Source organism: Coregonus lavaretus, assembly GCF_964263955.1.
Source record: "Coregonus lavaretus genome assembly, chromosome: 18".
In the NCBI taxonomy this organism is placed as follows: domain Eukaryota; kingdom Metazoa; phylum Chordata; class Actinopteri; order Salmoniformes; family Salmonidae; genus Coregonus; species Coregonus lavaretus.
In genome coordinates, this window is record NC_140005.1 from 42,933,065 (window position 1) to 42,952,004 (window position 18,940).

Consider the following 18,940-nt stretch of genomic DNA (forward strand, 5'->3'; position numbering starts at 1 on the left):
AGCTAGTCTGACAGAAAATAACAGAAAGATGGAGAAAGAGAATGTCAGCCAGAAAGAGATGGAAGAGGAAAGGAGGAGCGAAGAGGCAGTAAGAGTAGAGAAAGCGGAGGCCACCAAACAGGCTGAGAAGAGGGAAATAGAGATGGAGGAGGAGAAGCTGAGCAGATCAGGATAAATAGAAAGACACTGAGGAGAGGTTCACAGCAGACAGGAAACCTCTGTTGTAATTAACTAATAGCAAACACTTCTCATTTACAGTACTAGACCATATCTCAAATGGAAAAATAAAACTAACATTCAATCTATGTGCTAAAATAACTGATTGCATGGTGTTAACATGTTGTCCTCTTTCTCTCCCTCTTGAGGAAAGAACACAGAATGATACAGACATGCAGAGAGGAAAGAAGGAAGATGGAGGGGGGGAAGGAGGACGAGAGAGAGTGAACGAAAGTTTCAGTGAGGGAGAAGAGAACGGACATGGTAAGGAGAGGAAGAGTAGAGAAACTGATACAGATAGCGATATCGAAAGTGAGGCATCGAGTCTGACAGAAGATAACAGAAAGACGGCTAAAGAGTGTCAGGCAGAAAGAGATGGAAGAGGAAAAGAGGAGTGGCAGTGAGAGTAAAGAAGGTGGCCACAAAACAGGCTGAGGGAAATAGAGATGGAGAAGAGATAGGAAGAGTGAGGCTAAGTGAGTGATACAGAGGAATAAGAAGTCTGATAATTAACAGTGAGAGACAAAGCTAGAAGAGCAGACTGCAACAGAGGTTGAGACAGAACTGAGTGATTGGGACATGACAGATGAAAGTGAAGAGGAGAAATGTAAGGTGGAAAAACAGAAAGAGCTAGAGGAGAGGAAGGAGAAGAAAAGGGTGAGAGGTGGGAAAGAAGAAGTCTGAGGATGAACAGAGAGAGAGACCAAACAGGAAGAGCAGACTGCTATAGAGACAGAACTGAATCAAATCTAAATGTATTTGTCACATGCTTCGTAAACAACAGGTGGCTGTCACGATCGTCGTAGAGAGTAGACCAATGCGCAGCGTTAGTTGCGAACATACTTAACTTTATTATCATAAGTGATAATATAACAACAAAACAATAAACGAAACGTGCAGTCCTACGGTTAACACAGAAACAACCAAACGGAAACAAGATCCCACAAACACTAAGGGAAACAGACTGTTTAAATATGGCTCCCAATCAGAGACAACCAGCAACAGCTGACACTCATTGCCTCTGATTGGGAGCCACTCTGGCCAACATAGAAATACCACAACTAGAACTCCCACACAGAACATAAACACATAGAATTTACACACCCTGGCTCAACATATAGAGTCCCCAGAGCCAGGGTGTGACAGTGGCCTAACAGTGAAATGATTACTTACAGGCCCTTCCCAATAATGCAGAGATAGAAAATAGACAAATTATAGAGAAGTAAAACACGTAATAATAAAAGTAATAATATACACAATGAGTAACGATAACTTGGCTATTTACAACGGGTACCAGTACCGAGTCGATATGCAGGGGTACAAGGTCATTGAGGTAGATATGTACTGTACATTTAACTAGGAATAAAGTGACAGATAGCAAACGGTAGCAGAAGCGTATGTGATGAGTAAAAAAAGTGAACGCAAAAAGGGAGTGGGACTGGGATGAGGACAGTGAAGAGGAAAAATAAAAACAGGAAAAGCTGGAGAAAAGGAAGGAGGAGAAAAGGGTGAGAGGTGGAGAAGAAGAGAGCCGAGGATGAACAGAGTGAGAACAAAAAGGAAGAGCAGATCGCAATAGAGACAGAACGGAGGGACTGGGATGAGGGCAGTGAAGATGGAGAGATTGTGGAAGCGAAATTGAAGAAGAAGAAAAAGAGCTGGAGAAAAGGGCGAGAGAGGAGAAGCTGGAAGCAGAGAGCTGGAGGAAGAAGGAGGATTTGAGGAAGGAGGAGAAACTCCCGGAGCAGGTGAGGCTGGAATCCCAGGAGAAAGAGGAGCACAGGAAGTAAGCAGAGGCAACCAGAATGGAAGAGCAGCATAACCAGCGGGCTGATTTCTTCAGTGATTTGAGGGAGGCGGCGGCGCAGGAGCGTCTGAGGGAGTTGGAGGAGAACAGGAGACCGGAGTATGCCACCAAGAGGGGCTTACAGATGTTTCATAATCTAGTTGTCAAGAGGACAACACACAAGGCCCCAGGAAGAGTCAGCGCAAGAAGAGAGTTCAGATGAGGACACTGCCTCTGAATGGGAGAAGCAGTGGGAGGAGGAAAAGAGGAAGGAGAAGCAGAGGAAGGAAGAAAATAGGGAGAGTAGAGGATAAGATGGAGATGGCCAAGAAGCAGGAGAGAAGCATTAGAGATTATACAAAGGTTTTCAATCAAGATCCACTCTCGGCACAGTCGACTCAGGTATGTGTCAAAATACAAACATATTACCTATTGCCATTACTTTAATATCAAGCATTCATGAATGGAATAAAAAATATATATATTCCAAACAAAATGTGTCTGTGTTTTCCTTCATATCTGTGAACTAAGAAATGACTAAGACATTTACTGACACTCAACCAGATTAAACCCACAACACAGAAACAGCGGTGTTTGTCAGACCATGAGACCATAACTATTATGACCCCTCTGTGGAAAGATTACTCTCTCACGAATGCGATGGTGTTCTCCGTTTTGCTCTACGACCCCCACAAGCGTCACGGGTCTCGTCTGAAGTCGCCGGTACAGCCGATCTGCCAACTTCTGTCTGTAGCGTCCGAACACTTTGGGCTACACACTAATATGACCACTCTATGGAAAGGTCAGTCTCTCACGAACATGTCGGTTGTTTTGCTCTAGGACGCCCACAAGCCTCACAAGACTAGTATGACGTTAGCATGGAACCAGTTTAAAAACTCAATGCCAGTATTTATGGAGATATTTTAGGCACTAAACTAAGGGGTCAAATGTTTTATTTTTTATATAGTTTGCTGATCTTGCTTGTATCTCTCAGATATATGACAGACACTTCAGAACAAACTTCCTTTAGATAATTTTTTGGACTATCTGTTTATCCATGTATGAAGCGGTTATTCAATGCGTTTCTATAGGCTAATAGCATTAAGGTCAAATTCAATGTTCCATCAAATAATGTTTTGACATTTTCTTATACCTTAAGGGGTCCTAAAATTCCAAATCAAATAGCTAAATGATCCTTGGTATGACCACCTTAAAACAATTCCATATGTTAGCTTAGTAAGGAATAATATGCAGTTACTAACAGGATACAAAAAGAAACACTTCTTTCTTCGTCCATTTTGTAGACATGCAAAACAAACAGTAATCGTGTCTCTTTATTTTGAGAAATGACAATAAATATGAAGACATAATACTATGAAAAAACTAAACATATGACTGTTGGGAGGTCTAGTTGAATTACATAGGTATTTATTTCACCCCCTCATATATACAAACACACACCTTCAGCTTTCCTCCATCACCTCTGTTTGTTTTCTGTCCCGCTGTCACACTTTTCTGTTTCTTTGAACTTGAACCTAAAAAGACACAATGGGAGTGAAAAATACATGTCATGTTTAGTTTGGTTAATGACATGTTAAGGTGATGTGTATTTGATTTAAGACAAATCACATTGGCTTTCAAACTAGAATGAAGAAAATACACATACATTCTATACTAAGATTACAACAAAGTCTTAACACATTTTAGTCAACAACAAAAGTTCAGGGTATACCATCCAATGATGGGCAATGGGGTTGACATTATCTAATCTAGTGAACTATACCTTGGCTCCCTCCAGTATGTGTGGGTCTTTCTGGAGAGCATTATTCAGGCCTTCCTCGGACGTGTAACCGATCCAGCAGAAGCCTCTGTGGAAGCCTGTCTCTTTGTCCTGTTAGAAGACATACATTGTAAGTCAAGATGGAGGTTGTGATATAGGCCAAATGAGATAGACATTGTGATATTAGTGGGCTCACAGGTTTCTCAATCATTAAACAATCTGTTGAGGCCGGTGTACTTACAAAGGGAATGAGGCATTTCTTGACTTGACCGAACTGCCCAAAGTACTCATTCATCTCCTCTGAAAGAAAATACCAATAAGGAACGCACATATGAAAGTACATTGAAGAATCCACATATTCATTATGGCAAAAAAAATAGAACATTCAGTGCCTTCAGAAAGTATTCACACACCTTGATTTCTTCCATATCTTGTGTTACAGCCTGAATTAAAAATTGATTCAATATGAAAAATGTATGCACTCACTAACTGTAAGTCGCTCTGGATAAGAGCGTCTGCTAAATGACTAAAATGTAAATGTAAATTACACGTTCTACCACTGTAGTTAGCTAACTAACTTAGTAAAGCAAAGTCTACAGTGTAACCGTACACACACACACAATGCTGATAGTTAATTTGTCTGATTAATCAGAGACTGTAAAAGCTACACAGTTAATTGTGTATTAGCTAGAGTCTGATTAATCAGACAGTTACCTACAGTAGCCATCTCATTGACATGCAAAACCCACATCATTAGCCTACAATAAGCCTGATAATTTAGCAATCGATACAATAAATACCAAATGAGTACTGATGCAAAAATAGAGGCAGAGAAACGCTGGTTGAGATGAAAGCCGCACACATGGCTAGCGACCATTGTCAAGGCAGCACTCACAACATGATGTAAAGGCGCCCACAAAAGTTCACAGCCTAACAAAATTGCCAACATATATTAATTCTAATTCCAATAAAAACCATGCTTACTGCTTGCAAGGGTCCATGGTATTTTAGACACAAACACCTCGAAAATCTTCTTCGACGACCCTGACATATTGTATCCTTGGAACTCGAGCTACCTCTGACCCGAGTCACGTGACACACACCGGTGTTGGTTTTTACAAATATTTTTTAAATAAGGACTTAAAATCACAAAGTTCAGCTTTATTTGACAAATTAAAAACAAACTTTATAAATATTTAACAAAATGCTGTTTTGCAATGTTTTGCTTACTTGTAAAACAAATAAAAATAATAGTTGAAAGGTCATTTTAGTGTTGGCAAAGATGGCAGCCTCCATAGAATAGTATGGGGGAAGATGCATTTAGAACTTGTTCAAATTCTGCAATCGAAGAAATCCTCCACCTGACTTCAGCGATGTCATTGACTTCTCGAAAATTGTCAAACATGGGAAAGTGAGTGTTTCCAATATAGCTTACAACGAATATTTGTAATGTTAATGTAAACAGAGGAACTCCACCTCTCCTAATGCTAACGTAATTGGCTAGCTAGCTACTTGCAGGCTTCGCTAACTAGCTACTAGTTCTACAATATTGACACTGTCAGAGTTTGCCTACAGATATACATTGAACATATAAAAAGTGAATTAATGTGCTATAAAACATAGTCATGCCAACTTCTGGATAAATTGCAGTGCATTACATGTGGAACAAGTTTACACAGCCACCCACCTTTGCCTCGGCATGTCACTCGCATTGATTGGGTGATTGTTTGTTTGGTTGGTTGATTGAGGAGTCTTCTTCTTTGGGATTTGGTTGGTGGATCGCATCCATCTTTTAGGTGCATACACTGCCACCTACTGTACTGGTGTGAGGCCATTCACGGCATACCTACATTATATTCTTAGATACAATAATACAAAATTGGGAAAAGGAAAATTACCCTACCACCTATTAGCCCTCTCTAAAAACCCACCACCCATTCCATTATTCAACCCAACCTAGTCCTACTTCAGACCAACGGTCTGAGAGGACATATCACTACCACTCAACACCCTGCAGCTGTTCTGCAGTAAATTCTCGCAATCCCAAGTACTAATTTATGCAGTACAATTAACAACCATGGCTATAAATGCTAAAAAGCCCGCCTTAATGAAGCACATATTGTTCCATCACTCTCTCTTGATCACTGCCTACTCACAGGAATCCTTTCAGGAACCCTCACCCTGTACCCATCTTCCTCTACCACTCTCTTCACTGCTTCGGCATACGGCACTTTCTGTACTACTCTAACCGTAGCAACCTCAATCTGCCTTTCTCTTACCGGACTCCTCCAATCTCCAGCCCCATGATCACCCCCACAACTAACACACGCAACTTTCTCCCCTGGTACCACACATTCCTTCGTCTCATGCCCTCCTGCACACGTCTCACATCTAGTCATATCCCGCCTACACACTGCTGCAATATGCCCATAACCTTGACACCTAAAACACCGTAATATTTTCGGAACATAAACTCTCACGGGATAAATGACACTTCCTACCTTGACCATATCTGGTAATGACTCTGCATCAAAACTCAGCATGACGGATAATGTCTCCTCTGTTTCCCCACCGGATCTACGTCTCATCAAGCCGCGGCGGGCGTCACAGACACCGAGAATCTTCCATTTCAACTGCTCCTCCTCAACACTTAATGCCACCCCTGTTATCATTCCTTTCAACGGCGCCCAATTCTTGTCCCTAATCTCATAATCCGGAGCGCCCTCTCCCTCTAGGTGGAGGACACACAATAAATCATCACGAGTCCACTCTGAGTGACCTTCACCATCTCAACAGTCCCCAACCTCTCCTCCACCCAACCTGACACCACATATGGATCAACCAAACGGCAAGGATCCATTCTCTCTACAAATCTTACTCCCACTAGGACAAAATCATCTTTATCATCCTTGGAACAAGGCCCGAACTCGCCGCAGGTACTTCACCCTCTCTCTTAACAAGTTCCATCTCTGAACTACTGGAGCAGGTATCCCTGTTTTTCCACTTGACGCCCACCTTCCTCACCTCACTACTTCCCTCTACACTCAACTTCTTCTCAGCAGTCATCATTGCACCTGCCACCACATTTATTTTATCTTCACTCTCGTCCTGTCCCATTTTCCTCCTCAAGCTCTTCCAAAAGTTCTGTGCGATCCTCCATTCCATATTCACTCAAAACATATTCTCTCTCCTTTTTTTCTTGCCCATCTTCTCCTTCACAAGATCTTTCAGAAGGCCTGTGTAATCCCCCACTCCATGTTTATTCATAATAGGCACCACTTTCTTTCTTATTTCTTTTTCTGCCATTTTCCCCACTGTGGCCTTCGTTGTCAGGCCAGTTGGACATACTGTAAAATTCTCTAAAACTACGTTGGAGGTGGCTTATTGTAGAGAAATTAACATTAAATTATCTGGCAACAGCTCTGATGGACATTCCTTCAGTCAGCATGCCAATTGCATGCTCCCTCAACTTGAGACATCTGTGGCATTGTGTTTTGTGACAAAACTGTACATTGTAGAGTGGCATTTTATTGTCCCCAGTACAAGTTGCACCTACATAATGATCATGCTGTTTAATCAGCTTCTTGATTAAACAGGTGGATGGATTATCTTGGCAAAGGAGAAATGCTCACTCAGGGATGTAAACAAATTTGTGCACAACATTTTAGAGAAATAAGCTTTTTGTGCATATGCAACATTTCTAGGACCTTTTTATTTCTACTCATGAAACATGGGACCAACATTTTACATGTTGCGTTTATTTTTGTTCAGTGTATATATATAGTCATTGAATGCTGGTCACCTCATTCTGTTTTATAGACTGTTTTCCAACCTTATATACCTACTACACGTTCTGACACATGCTCAATCTAATATATCTGTTGAATTGAATTTAATAATCCCTGTGTTTTCCTTCCCAATCAGGGTTCATCTTCATCTCCACCCGTTCCTGCCAGGCTCCCAGCAGCACTGGGTGAGACAGTGTCTGAAGACTTACCCACAGAAACCCAACGTGCGTAACCTGGACATGCACATGACGCCCACAGAAACACAGGACATCTTGGGGAAGAGTGCAGATGTGCTCCGGTAAATAGATTACTTTCAGCACCGGCGGCCATCTTGGTGGTGATATTGCTTGAGTGTGTGTACTTCCATTCTTATTTGAGTCACAGTGAATAGTTTATCAGAATGGAACTCAACTTGCACGTTTGATTTAGGCTAGAGAGACTCAATTCAATCAAAGGACTATATTTGATCATTGTCTTTTATTTCTCTTTGTATTTTACTTTCAGTTTTGAAGGTTGTATTTTAAAGGTTTATACATGTGAAAAGCATAGGGGGTTCTATGTAATCAATTGATTAGAATGGGTAACATTCACTTTATATGCTTCTGTCTGCTGAGCCTGGTATGATCTATCACCTGAATCGGTGGAAGACCATCGTCCAAGAACTGCCAGAACTGCTGTATTTTTCTTTTCTGGTTTTTTTAAGTGTCTTTGAGATTCTCGTTGTAATGAAATAAAATACATGTATTATCTGTGTGATTCCCCACAGGAAGGCTGGCTCGAGGATCAGGGAGCCCAAGAGACTGTTGGAGAAGCTTCGCTGGGTGACCATAGACTACCAGGGTCACTCTAACTGCTACACTTCAATCAGACAGACCTGATGAGAAATCAGTTAATACCAAAAGTCCCCCCCATCCTCATACAAAACCGAGCCAACTTAGCAGACATGTAGAGTGACAACCTGTCCCAGGCCTTTGGGAGTATCTCCCTACTGGAGATAGAGGTGAAAGAGCTTCGTGGGGAGGTGACAGTTCTGAGGCAGGATAAGGAAGAGCTAAGAGAGAAACTGGCAACGGTCGAGTGCATCATGAGAAGAGACGTAGCTGACACCAGGGAGGAGCTACAAAGGGAGTTGTCAGCAGTCATAGAATTGCTACGACACAACCATTCACACTCTAAGATAACAACTGGAGCCTACCACAACCCTCACTACCACACCCATACATCCCCTTGTCGGCAGTACAACCGCTTCTCAAAGTGAACCTCCAGAATTCATATAGACTCGGTGTAAGTAACCAGACCCAAAACAACTCCTTCCACACCAGCACATTCCCCTTATCAGATAGGATCTTGAGGAGGTCTGGTCAGACCTAACATCCCAACACCAGCGCCAGCGGAGCCATGCTGGGACCCTCAGGAGAGAGGAATACAACGAAAGGTCACCTGTGGTCCCCACCCCACTTTATCCAAAGAACATCACTCCAGACACAGCAGCACACAGGCAGAGCACACTATGGCCTTCATTTTATGTGATTCCAATGAGATATTTCTCAGAGAGAAACTGCTATTTCCTTCCATGTCAGTCAGGAAGCTATGGTGCCCAACAACAGCAAGTGCCTTAAAGTCTGTCAAGCAACAAATTAAATGGGGACAAACATAATTCACACAGGTACTAATGATTTGATGGCAATGAGAGGACATGTAGCTCCTGCAATGCAGCAAGTGGCAGCCAGAGCTGCAGAGAGATTTCCTAACACCAAAATCACTATGTCCACGCTGTTGCCACGCAACAATGCTGAGCTGTCTAAAGGCTGTGCTGTCTTGGACAATGTTTACCTAGCGAACCACTGTGACATTCACCCACAGCTGATGTACGACCTAGTTCACTTTAACAAACAGGGTGTCGAGGTGTTTGCTAGGAAACTGAAAAAAACTGCTCTGGGACAAAGCAAAAAACAAAATAAGAGAAACTCTGCCATACATGTTTTCAAGCATGGTGGAGGCTGCATCATTTTATGGGTACTGTACAGTACATCCTCCAAGGTCACGACCACCAGCACTTTTGATGATACAGCAGTAGGAATACAAGAATATAACATCGCTCTTAAAGGGAGTGCTCCTAATCTCAGTTTGTTACCTGTATAAAAGACACCTGTCCACAGAAGCAATCAAATCCAAACTCTCCACCATGGCCAAGACCAAAGGCTCTCCAAGGATGTCAGGGACAGGATTGTAGACCTACACAAGGCTGGAATGGGCTACAATACCATCACCATGCAGCTTGGTAAGAAGGTGACAACAGTTGGTGCGATTATTCGCAAATGGAAGAAACACAAAAGAACTGTCAATCTCCCTCGGCCTGGGGCTCCATGCAAGATCTCACCTTGTGGAGTTGCAATGTTCATGAGAACGGTGAGGAATCAGCCCAGAACTACACGGGAGGATCTTGTCAATGATCTCAAGGCAGCTGGGACCTTAGTCACCAAGAAAACAATTGGTAACAAACTACGCCGTGAAGGACTGAAATCCTGCAGCGCCCACAAGGTCCCCCTGCTCAAGAAAGCACATATACATGCCCGTCTGAAGTTTGCCAATGAACATCTGAATGATTCAGAGGAGAATTGGGTGAAAGTGTTTTGGTCAGATGAGACCAAAATGGAGCTCTTTGGCATCAACTCAACCTGCCGTGTTTGGAGGAGGAGGAATGCTGCCTATGACCCCAAGAACACCATCCCCACCGTCAAACATGGAGGTGGAAACATTATGCTTTGGGGGTGTTTTTCTGCTAAGGGGACAGGACAACTTCACCGCATCAAAGGGACGATGGACGGGGCCATATACCGTCAAATCTTGGGTGAGAACCTCCTTCCCTCAGACAGGGCATTGAAAATGGGTAGTGGATGGGTATTCCAGCATAACAATGACCCAAAACACACCGCCAAGTCAACAAAGGAGTGGCTCAAGAAGAAGCACATTAAGGTCCTGGAGTGGCCTAGCCAGTCTCCAGACCTTAATCCCATAGAAAATCTGTGGAGGGAGCTGAAGGTTAGAGTTGCCAAACGTCAGCCTCGAAACCTTAATGACTTGGAGAAGATCTGCAAAGAGGAGTGGGACAAAATCCCTCCTGAGATGTGTGCAAACCTGGTGGCCAACTACAAGAAACGTCTGACCTCTGTGATTGCCAACAAGGGTTTTGCCACCAAGTACGAAGTCATGTTTTGCAGAGGGGTCAAATACTTTATTTCCCTCATTAAAATGCAAATCAATTTCTAACATTTTTGACATGTGTTTTTCTGGATTTTTGTTGTTGTTATTCTGTCTCTCACTGTTCAAATAAACCTACCATTAAAATTATAGACTGATCATTTCTTTGTCAGTGGGCAAGCGTACAAAATCAGCAGGGGATCAAATACTAAAGTAAAGTGGACAAACTGAGTGAAATGACAACATTGAACAATGACACATCATATTTGTGTATTCAAGATCTAATAATGAAAGAGAAGGAATACTGTTTTTGAATTTGGTCAAGTTTGTGTGGAAGAGGTGGAAAGACTGTTGTTATCCATCAGTAGTGATAAGCCACCAGGTATAGACAACCTAGATAGGAAACTATTAAGAATGGTAGCAGACTGTATTGCCACCCATATTTGCCATGTCTTTAACCATAGCCTAAAAGAGTGTCCCCACAGGTGTGGAAGGAAGCTAAAGTTATTCCTCTACCTAAAAATAGAGCCTTTACTAACAGCCACCCAATCAGTTTGCTGCCTGTTCTTAGTAAACTGATGGAGAGAATTGTGTTTGAACAAATACAATGCTACTTTTTAAATAAGTTTACTACTGACTTTCAGCATGCATATAGGGAAGAGCACTCAACTTGTACAGCACTGACTCAGATGACTGATGATTGGCTAAAATAAATGGATAATGAGATGATAGTTGCAGCTGTATTGTTAGATTTCAGTACAGCATTTGACATTATTGATCATAATTTGTTATTGGAAAAAACTCCCTTGTTATGGCTTTACATCACATGCCTTCACATGGTTGGAGAGTTACTTATCCAATAGAACTCAAGAGAGTAGTCTTCAATGTAAGCTTCTCTAAGATTAGATATCTACAGTGTGGTATGCCTCAGGGCAGTTGCATTGGGCCGTCACTCTTCTATATTTTTACAAATGATTTGCCACTTGTCTTACAAGAAGCTAAAATGACTATGTATGCTAATGATTGCATACTCTACACATCAGCACCTAAAGCCAGTGAGCTCACTGAGACTCTTAGCAAGGAGTTACAGTCATTGTCAGAATGGGTAATTAACAATAAACTGGTCTTGAATACAGTGGGGGAAAAAAGTATTTAGTCAGCCACCAATTGTGCATGTTCTCCCACTTAAAAAGATGAGAGAGGCCTGTAATTTTCATCATAGGTACACGTCAACTATGACAGACAAATGTAGGTTGTTTTTTTCTCCAGAAAATCACATTGTAGGATTTTTAATGAATTTATTTGTAAATTATGGTGGAAAATAAGTATTTGGTCACCTACAAACAAGCAAGATTTCTGTCTCTCACAGACATGTAACTTCTTCTTTAAGAGGCTCCTCTGTCCTCCACTCGTTACCTGTATTAATGGCACCTGTTTGAACTTGTTATGAGTATAAAAGACACCTGTCCACAACCTCAAACAGTCACATTCCAAACTCCACTATGGCCAAGACCAAAGAGCTGTCAATGGACACCAGAAACAAAATTGTAGACCTGCACCAGGCTGGGAAGACTGAATCTGCAATAGGTAAGCAGCTTGGTTTGAAGAAATCAACTGTGGGAGCAATTATTAGGAAATGGAAGACATACAAGACCACTGATAATCTCCCTCGATCTGGGGCTCCACGCAAGATCTCACCCCGCGGGGTCAAAATGATCACAAGAACGGTGAGCAAAAATCCCAGAACCACACGGGGGGACCTAGTGAATGACCTGCAGAGAGCTGGGACCAAAGTAACAAAGCCTACCATCAGTAACACACTACGACGCCAGGGACTCAAATCCTGCAGTGCCAGACGTGTCCCCCTGCTTAAGCCAGTACATGTCCAGGCCCGTCTGAAGTTTGCTAGAGTGCATTGGGATGATCCAGAAGAGGATTGGGAGAATGTCATATGGTCAGATGAAACCAAAATGGAACTTTCTGGTAAAAACTCAACTCGTCGTGTTTGGAGGACAAAGAATGCTGAGTTGCTTCCAAACAACACCATACCTACTGTGAAGCATGGGGTGGAAACATCATGCTTTGGGGCTGTTTTTCTGCAAAGGGACCAGGACGACTGATCCGTGTAAAGGAAAGAATGAATGGGGCCATGTATCGTGAGATTTTGAGTGAAAACCTCCTTCCATCAGCAAGGGCATTGAAGATGAAACGTGGCTGGGTCTTTCAACATGACAATGATCCCAAACACACCGCCCGGGCAACGAAGGAGTGGCTTCGTAAAAAGCATTTCAAGGTCCTGGAGTGGCCTAGCCAGTCTCCAGATCTCAACCCCATAGAAAATCTTTGGAGGGAGTTGAAAGTCCGTGTTGCCCAGCGACAGCCCCAAAACATCACTGCTCTAGAGGAGATCTGCATGGAGGAATGGGCCAAAATACCAGCAACAGTGTGTGAAAACCTTGTGAAGACTTACAGAAAACGTTTGACCTGTGTCATTGCCAACAAAGGGTATATAACAAAGTATTGAGAAACTTTTGTTATTGACCAAATACTTATTTTCCACCATAATTTGCAAATAAATTCATAAAAAATCCTACAATGTGATTTTCTGGAGATTCTTTTTTATCATTTTGTCTGTCATAGTTGACGTGTACCCAGGGGCGGTGTGTTCAATAGGGCGATATGGGCGACGCACTGCCAAACGGGAAAAGGAAGGGATTTTTTTTCTAATCAATTATATCACGGCAACAGTAGTTATCAGTGTTGTAATCTAGACGTCTGATCTGCCACAGTGCCACTAAATGTCCAATCAGGCTAAAGTCGTGCTTCAAATGCCCCCCCCCCCCCCCTTTTGGGGCGATTTCAGTCAGGTTGAAAATCGCCCAGAAGTCTGTCATAGACTCCCATGTAAAATCTATTTTTTTCAAATATCAGAGCTTTCAATACAATCTCTATGGGTTTCTGAGGGCTTGCACTTATGCGCTTTCGTCATACGTAACATAACCATGAACGTAACTAAGAAAAGAGCGGGTAGCAGCGTCAATCAATTCACTATTACTGTCAAAATGGCTAGGCTTCAGTGCAACTCGATTGTGTCTTTGAAAGAAGTTCCTTTTTGTCGGCGAACAAATGAAGATAAATTGGCAACGAAACAATTAGGACCTCCCAGACCAAATTTAATAATTCAACAGGTTTCTACTAAAGGGGGGAAGTCCTACACCCGAGGATTTTCCAAAAATTGGTACGAACGAAAAACCTGGCTAGCAGGCTGCGATGTAGCTAATGCAGTCTTCTGCTACCCCCTGCTTACTCTTTCACCCTGAAGGCGGCACGGCAGACAGCACCGCTTGGACAGCGACTGGTGTGTAACGGACATGCACCATCTTTCAGGAAAGATTAAGAAACATGAGCTGTCAAAGACCCACATGGATACCTGTTTGAGATTGTCTGCTTTGGGGAGAGTGAACATTCCCACTCAACTGGATGAGGGATACAGGCTAGCTGTCCGCCGCCACAACGATGAGGTTAGTGTTGATAATCACAAGTTTACTGGAGAACTGAAACTGACAAGGCTGACAAGATAGGACCCTTTTGTCCATTGTTATTGGATAGGAACAGAACTTATAACCAGCTCCTGACCTAAATAGATCTTAGCACAACATTTTACTCAACATATCATATTCCATATTCACTATAACAAATATATTTACTACGACATTAGCAAGAACCGCCACATCCTCAGCCGGCTAATCCAGTGTGTGAAGTTTTGCGGAGTGTTTGAGTTAGCTTTGCGAGGCAAAGATGAAACTGAGGGCTCCACCAACCCTGGTAAGCCAACACTTTTGAGATCAGTCAATAAATGCTTCTGGTATTGACTTATATGCTGCCCCTGTCTTCATGTTGTTGCTGGACATATCTTTTTTAAAATGTGTGTAGGTCACCTAAATCATCAGAAAAATTGCCCCCCCCTGAGAATTTTTTCAGGAGCCGCCACTGCGTGTACCTATGATGAAAATTACAGGCCTCTCTCATCTTTTTAAGTGGGAGAACTTGCACAATTGGTGGCTGACTAAATATTTTTTCCCCCACTGTACATCTAAAACCAAAAGCATTGTATTTGTTTCAAAGCGTTCTCTTAGACCTAAACCTCAGCTGGAGTTGTGCATAAAGGGTGTGACCATTAAACAAGTTGAAGAAGCTGAACTCCTAGGAGTAACATTGGATGGTCAGTTGTGTTGACAAAGTTGCTGTGAAGATGGGAAAAGGCATGTCTGTTTTATAAAAACGTTTTACACAGATCAACTGTACTAGTTGTTCAGGCTTTGATTTTGTCCCATCTTGATTACTGTCCGGTAATATGGTCAGGTGCAGCAAAGAAAGACCTAGCAAAGCTGCAGCTGGCTCAAAAACAAAGCAGCACGTCTTGCCCTTAACTGCACACACAGAACTAACAACAACATGCTTGAAAGTCTTTCATGGTTGAAGGTTGAGGAGCAATTGAGTACTTCTCTTCTAATCTTTTTAAGAAACATTTGTGTGTTAAATGCCTAACCACTTGTATAATCTATTTGCATACACTTCAAACATACCCCACCAGACACGCCACTATGGGTTTCTTCACGGTACCCAAACCCAAAACAGATTTAATGTGTCGATCAGTTATGTATAGAGCCATGTCATCGTGGAATGCTCAGGCTAAAAGCAAGTTTAGCTTTAAAAAACAGATAAACATCTTGTATCACAGCGCCTCTTCTCTTTCTAAAGATCTAATTTAACTGTACTTATGAATATGTATATATACAGTGCATTTGGAAACTATTCAGACCCCTTGACTTTTTCCACATTTTGTTACATTTACATAAGTATTCAGACCCTTTTTACTCAGTACTTTGTTGAAGCACCTTTGGCAGCGATTACAGCCTTGAGTCTGCTTGGGTATGACGCTACAAGCTTGGCACACCGGGGCGGCAGGTAGCTTAGTGGTTAAGAGCGTTGTGCCAGTAACCGAAAGGTCGCTGGTTCTAATCCCTGAGCCGACTAGGTGAAAAATCTGTTGATGTGCCCTTGAGCAAGGCACTTAACCCTAATTGCTCCTGTAAGTCGCTCTGGATAAGAGCGTCTGCTAAATTACTAAAATGTAAATGTATTTGGGGAGTTTCTCCCATTCTTCTCAAGCTCTGTCAGGTTGGATGGGGAGCGTCGCTGTACAGCTATTTTCAGGTCTCTCCAGAGATGATCGATCGGGTTTAAGTCCGGGCTCTGGCTGGGCCACTCAAGGACATTCAGAGACTTGTCCCGAAGCCACTCCTGCGTTGTCTTGGCTGTGTGCTTAGGGTCATTGTCCTGTTGGAAGGTGAACCTTTGTCCCAGTCTGAGGTCCTCTGGAGCAGGTTTTCATCAATGATCTCTCTGTACTTTTCTCCATTCATCTTTGCCTCAATCCTGACTAGTCTCCCAGTCCCTGCCGCTGAAAAACATCCCCACAGCATGATGCTGCCACCTCCATGCTTCACCGTAGGAATGGGGCCATGTTTCCTCCAGACGTGACGCTTGGCATTCAGGCCAAATAGTTTAATCTTGGTTTCATCAGACCAGAGAATCTTGTTTCTCATGGTCTGAGAGTCCTTTAGGTGCCCTTTGGCAAACTCCAAGCGGGCTGTTATGTGCCTTTTACTGATTAGTGGCTTCCGTCTGTCCACTCTACCATAAAGGCCAGATTGGTGGAGTGCTGCAGAGATGGTTGTCCTTCTGGAAGATTCTCCCAACTCCACAGAGAAACTCTGGAGCTCTGTCAGAGTGACCATTGGGTTCTTGGTCACCTCCCTTACCAAGGCCCTTCTCCCCCGATTGCTCAGTTTGGCCGGGTGGCCAGCTCTAGGAAGAGTCTTGGGGGTTCCAAACTTCTTCCATTTATGAATGATGGAGGCCACTGTGTTCTTAGGACCTTCAATGCTGCAGAAATGTTACCCTTCCCCAGATCTGTGCCTTGACACAATCCTGTCTCGGCGCTCTACGGACAATTCCTTCGACCTCATGGCATGGGTTTTTGCTCTGACATGCACTGTCAACTGTGGGACCTTATATAGACAGGTGTGTGCCTTTCTGTTTAAAATTTTTAATGTACAAAAATGTCTAAACATGTTTTCGCTTGGTCATTATGCGGTATTTTGTGTAGATTGGTGAGGATTGTTTTCTACAATGTAGAAAATAGCAAAAATAAAGAAAAACCCTTGAATGAGTAGGTGTTCTAAAACTTTTGACCGGTAGTGTACATAAAGGTGTTCTGCAGGTCGAGGTCCTGTTCTTTTCACTATTTATATAAATGCTATTGGTCGATCTTTAAAAAATATATATTTTTTAAAAATCTCTATGCGGATTATACTATTATGTAAGCGTTTACCCTGACCGCTGACCTGGCTGTGATAAGGCTACAGTCCGATTTTGCAGTTGTGCAGGAAGCCCTTACTGATTTAAAACTCGTGCAATGATTTATTGTTTAAGAAACATACGACTGAGCTTGTGAAGAAACTAAGATTTAAATTGGGCTTTTTTTACAGAAACAGATCTGGTCTCTCTAGCCAGCAGGAAGCAGATTGTGCAGTCAACCTTTCTACCTGTTCTTGATTATGGTGATACTTTTTTATCAAAGTGCAGCTGCCACTACTCTTAAATCCTTGGATACCGTTTTTTTCATAGCGCCCTTCGTTTTATCACAGGAGACAGTTGTATTACTCATCACTGTATTCTTTACCAAAAGGTTGGCTGGACCTCTTTGAAGTCAAGGACAGTAGATCACATCATTACTCTCTTTTTGTTTACAAAACCCTGCTCCACAAACGTCCTACTTACCTAACGTCACTGTTAAGATTTAAAATGACAAGTTATCACACCCATTCACAGGGTTGGTTAACTCTGGAGACTCCTTTGGTGTCTAGAGAGTTAGGTAAATCAGGCTTTAATTTCCTTTCACCTTACGTGTGGAATGATCTACAATACACTTTAAAATTGGAGGAATTGGTGCCTCTAGGGCATTTCAGACGGTTGTTAGTGGACCTTTTTACAGAAGAATGTGTCTGTTATTTATGATTGTGTTTTGCTTTTCGTGTATTGTTGTGTATAATAGCGAGTATATGAATGTGCAGTTTAATGTGTTTATTGTATTTTGATGTGTATTGTGGTGCTAAACAGGGCTCATCTGGAAAATAGACCTTGGTCTCAGCATTGACTCCCTGTCAAAATAAAGGTTAAATAAAGGTCTCTTGTGCAATAATAGTGTTTAACATAATATTTGAATGACTACCTCATCTCTGTACCCCACAAATACAATTATCTGTAAGGTTCCTCAGTTGAGCATTGAATTTCAACCACAAAGACCAGGGATGTTTTCCAATGCCTCGCAAAGAAGGGCACATATTAGTAGATAGGTAAAAAAAAAACAAAAAAAACAGACATTGACTGTTTCAATATGCTTTGCGTTGTAGTCACGACAGACAAAGATATATAGTTAAGCAAACTTTACTAGGCATGTTGTCAACCCGCACATTCATACAGTAAGTCCCAACTGGTTTCTGTTTCCTGTGTAACATCAATATGAGTAATATCAATATTGCTACATGTTCTCTTTTTTTTTTTTTTTTTTTCTTTAACTACAAAGGCTGACTCCACCTAACTTTGGCTTGTATTCCATGTCTGCAATAAACTGGAATGTGAACTGAATGTTTGTTTACTGTCTCTGACTGTCCATTCATTGTTATTATGTTTACCTTCCCACAAAGTCTTTCAGGTGTCTAGGTCTTCGGATGGCCCTACCAGACCTTGTGTGGGGAGTGTTGATTACATCAGGAGGTGCTTGACCTGAGATGTTTGGATCTACTTGTTGAGGTGCAGCGTCCACCTCTAGGTTGTGTTCAGCACCCTGCTGGGTGTCAGCTGGTGCTCTGTTTACTGGCTCTGTGCCAGGCTCCTCAACAGTGGGGAAATCCTCCTCTATTTCTCTGCTCTTCCTCAGGTGTCGCCTGTTCCTCCTGAAGACTTGTCCCTGTTCTGTCTTCACCTCATAGGACCTTTTCTCCACTGGTCTGACAACTGTGGCCCTCTGCCACCAGTGTTTCTGTACTGTGAGTGGCTGAACTCTCACCCTGCCATCTCGTTGCAGCTCTGTAAGATCCTTAG

The 18,940-nt window shown here is 42.4% G+C and overlaps 2 protein-coding genes across 2 annotated transcripts; one reads left to right on the forward strand and one right to left on the reverse strand.

Annotated features, from left to right (window-relative positions):
* Positions 1-3,318: 3,318 nt before the first annotated feature.
* On the reverse strand, positions 3,319-4,872 carry slirp (SRA stem-loop interacting RNA binding protein). The gene is made up of 4 exons (XM_084182042.1): positions 4,767-4,872; positions 4,024-4,082; positions 3,786-3,893; positions 3,319-3,537 (listed from the first exon to the last, which is right to left on the reverse strand). The coding sequence occupies exons 1-4, from the start codon at positions 4,831-4,833 to the stop codon at positions 3,508-3,510; spliced, it is 264 nt and encodes an 87-aa protein (XP_084038168.1). The 5' UTR covers positions 4,834-4,872; the 3' UTR covers positions 3,319-3,507.
* A 174-nt stretch (positions 4,873-5,046) lies between these two features.
* Positions 5,047-10,914, forward strand: alkbh1 (alkB homolog 1, histone H2A dioxygenase). The gene is made up of 3 exons (XM_084182571.1): positions 5,047-5,193; positions 7,707-7,868; positions 8,337-10,914. The coding sequence occupies exons 1-3, from the start codon at positions 5,087-5,089 to the stop codon at positions 8,446-8,448; spliced, it is 381 nt and encodes a 126-aa protein (XP_084038697.1). The 5' UTR covers positions 5,047-5,086; the 3' UTR covers positions 8,449-10,914.
* The last annotated feature ends 8,026 nt before the right edge of the window (positions 10,915-18,940 follow it).